The 2,017-nt window shown below is 33.9% G+C and overlaps 1 protein-coding gene across 1 annotated transcript; it reads right to left on the bottom strand.

The window, feature by feature from the left end:
- Window positions 349-1,750, bottom strand: LOC109846211. The gene is made up of 4 exons (XM_020415435.1): window positions 1,253-1,750; window positions 945-1,170; window positions 775-861; window positions 349-521 (listed from the first exon to the last, which is right to left on the bottom strand). Exons 1-4 carry the CDS (start codon window positions 1,748-1,750, stop codon window positions 349-351), a joined length of 984 nt encoding a protein of 327 aa, XP_020271024.1.

Below are 2,017 nucleotides of genomic sequence, written 5' to 3' on the forward strand. Positions count from 1 at the left end.
ACACATTAGCTAAAGCGAGTCCATATCACGATTCCACACAACATATGATCTCGACTAAGATGCAATTTATTTCCCTTTCTTTGTCATCCTAATACATACCAAAGTGAATTACACAGAATTAGTAATCAAGCACAAAAGTTGATTAATAATGAACCTTCGACATTGTAGAATGAAGGCACGAGAAAAAGGTGATGGCTACAAGTGTAAATAGCTACTGCAAAGTCTGCAAGCAATGAACAAAACAATGTTACTCCAATATTCAAAGATCATAAAACTTATCAAAGACATAAAATTATTCATAACTGCTGACCAACTTTAGCATCAAATCTTATGGATGCTAGCCCCCTCTCAAAGTCGGTATTCATCCCACATTTGCATAGCTAAATCATCTCTAAAGTTATTCCATTCATTTGTAACTCTCATAGTGGTGATACGCTCCTCATCTACATTCTCAATTTCTAAAACAGGATCATCTTCTAATTCTCGATCCACATCATTCAACAAGTCGTCTTCATTCATCTCTTCACGTAAAAAATTATGAAGAATACAACATGCATTAATGATCATTCAACAAGTCGTCTTCATTCATCTCTTCACGTAAAAAATTATGAAGAATACAACATGCATTAATGATCATAATTTGAGTCTTAACACTATAAAAGCTAGTTGTCTGTAATATAGCCCATCACTTTTTTAGCAATCCGAATGCCCTCTCAATTGTGTTTCTAGCAGAGGAATGACGTTGGTTAAATAACTCCTTGTAATTTCTTGGACCATTTTCTCTCCAAGACTTTATATGATAGTGAGTCCCTCTATAAGGTGCGCCATTTGTATACCCAGCATCCACAAGAAAGTATTTATCTACAAAATCAAAATCTTCAGTCATAACAATGTAAAAACTAGGAAGCAATACATATATAATAATTAAAAAATTATATTCCAACTTGAGGGAAGTTTCAAGCCATTGGGTCGATGCAAAGCATCACGCAAAACACGAGAATCTGATGTTGAACCCTCCCAACCAGGTAGCACATATGAAAATCTCAAATTGGCATCACAAACACCTAGTACATTTGTACTGGTCTCTCCTTTTCTATTTCGATATCTACTTTGATCTTCCAAAGGAATAGTTAATTGGATATGAGTCCCATCAAGTGCCCCGATAGCATCCTAAAATTGCACAACCTTACAATTAGTTCTATTAAACAAAAGTATTAAACATGAAAACCTTAATAAAAGAAGCCATAGTTACCTCAAACCATTTCCACTTCTCCATGTCTCTCTCATTAGGATTTGTATATTCTTGTCTAATATAGAGACTTCCTATCTTCATGACTGCTTGAAGTACTTTGTGGAACTGCCGACTAATTGTTTCATTTGAATGATAAAAATCTGTTTTGCTTGTCCTATTTTTTACATTATGAGCTAAAATATGCAAAAACATAGCGACAATTTCTTCAATCGTGACATTTCTTGATGCTACTAATCCCCCTCTAGTACATAGAACATCACATAACCTCTTAAACACTTGAGGATTCATCCTTAGTTGTTCAACACAATTATTTGCATTGCAAATAAGAGTTCGAATCCAAGACTTTCTAAGGTATGTCCTTTCATCCTCTTCTTCGTTTGTTCTTGAACTCTCCTTCAACATGTGCTTTGTATAGTACCAAACACCAATGGTAGCAACTATAAAACTGACCGCTACCATAATAATTTCCTCATCTTCTCTCCTCTCAAATTCTTCCATTGTACGTTTATGTTGGATCATTGAATCCCTTCCATCATTTATCATTTTTAACCTATCACATTAAAAGTTGAACATGCAAGCAGATTACACATATATTATGAATATATATTTAGTAGGATGCAAATTTAATGAAGCCCTAAGAAAAAACAACTCAAGACATAGAAATAACACCCTACTTTAAAATAACATCCATAAGATTGCATGACAATAAAAAATTACATATGTTAGAAGCAAAACCTTTCTTATGCTAGAAGGCAAATTGATGTG

This window comes from Asparagus officinalis, chromosome 6 (assembly GCF_001876935.1).
Source record: "Asparagus officinalis chromosome 6, Aspof.V1, whole genome shotgun sequence".
Classification (NCBI taxonomy): Eukaryota; Viridiplantae; Streptophyta; class Magnoliopsida; order Asparagales; family Asparagaceae; genus Asparagus; species Asparagus officinalis.

Excerpts from the sequence above, each read along its gene's own strand:
- LOC109846211 (XM_020415435.1), bottom strand. The coding sequence starts at position 1,750 with ATGGAAGAATTTGAGAGGAGAGAAGATGAGGAAATTATTATGGTAGCG. Across the intron at positions 1,171-1,252 it reads AGAAGTGGAAATGGTTTGAG|GATGCTATCGGGGCACTTGA; the intron begins GTAACTATGGCT and ends GTGCAATTTTAG. Across the intron at positions 522-774 it reads AAAGTCTTGGAGAGAAAATG|AGATGAATGAAGACGACTTG; the intron begins GTCCAAGAAATT and ends TTTTACGTGAAG.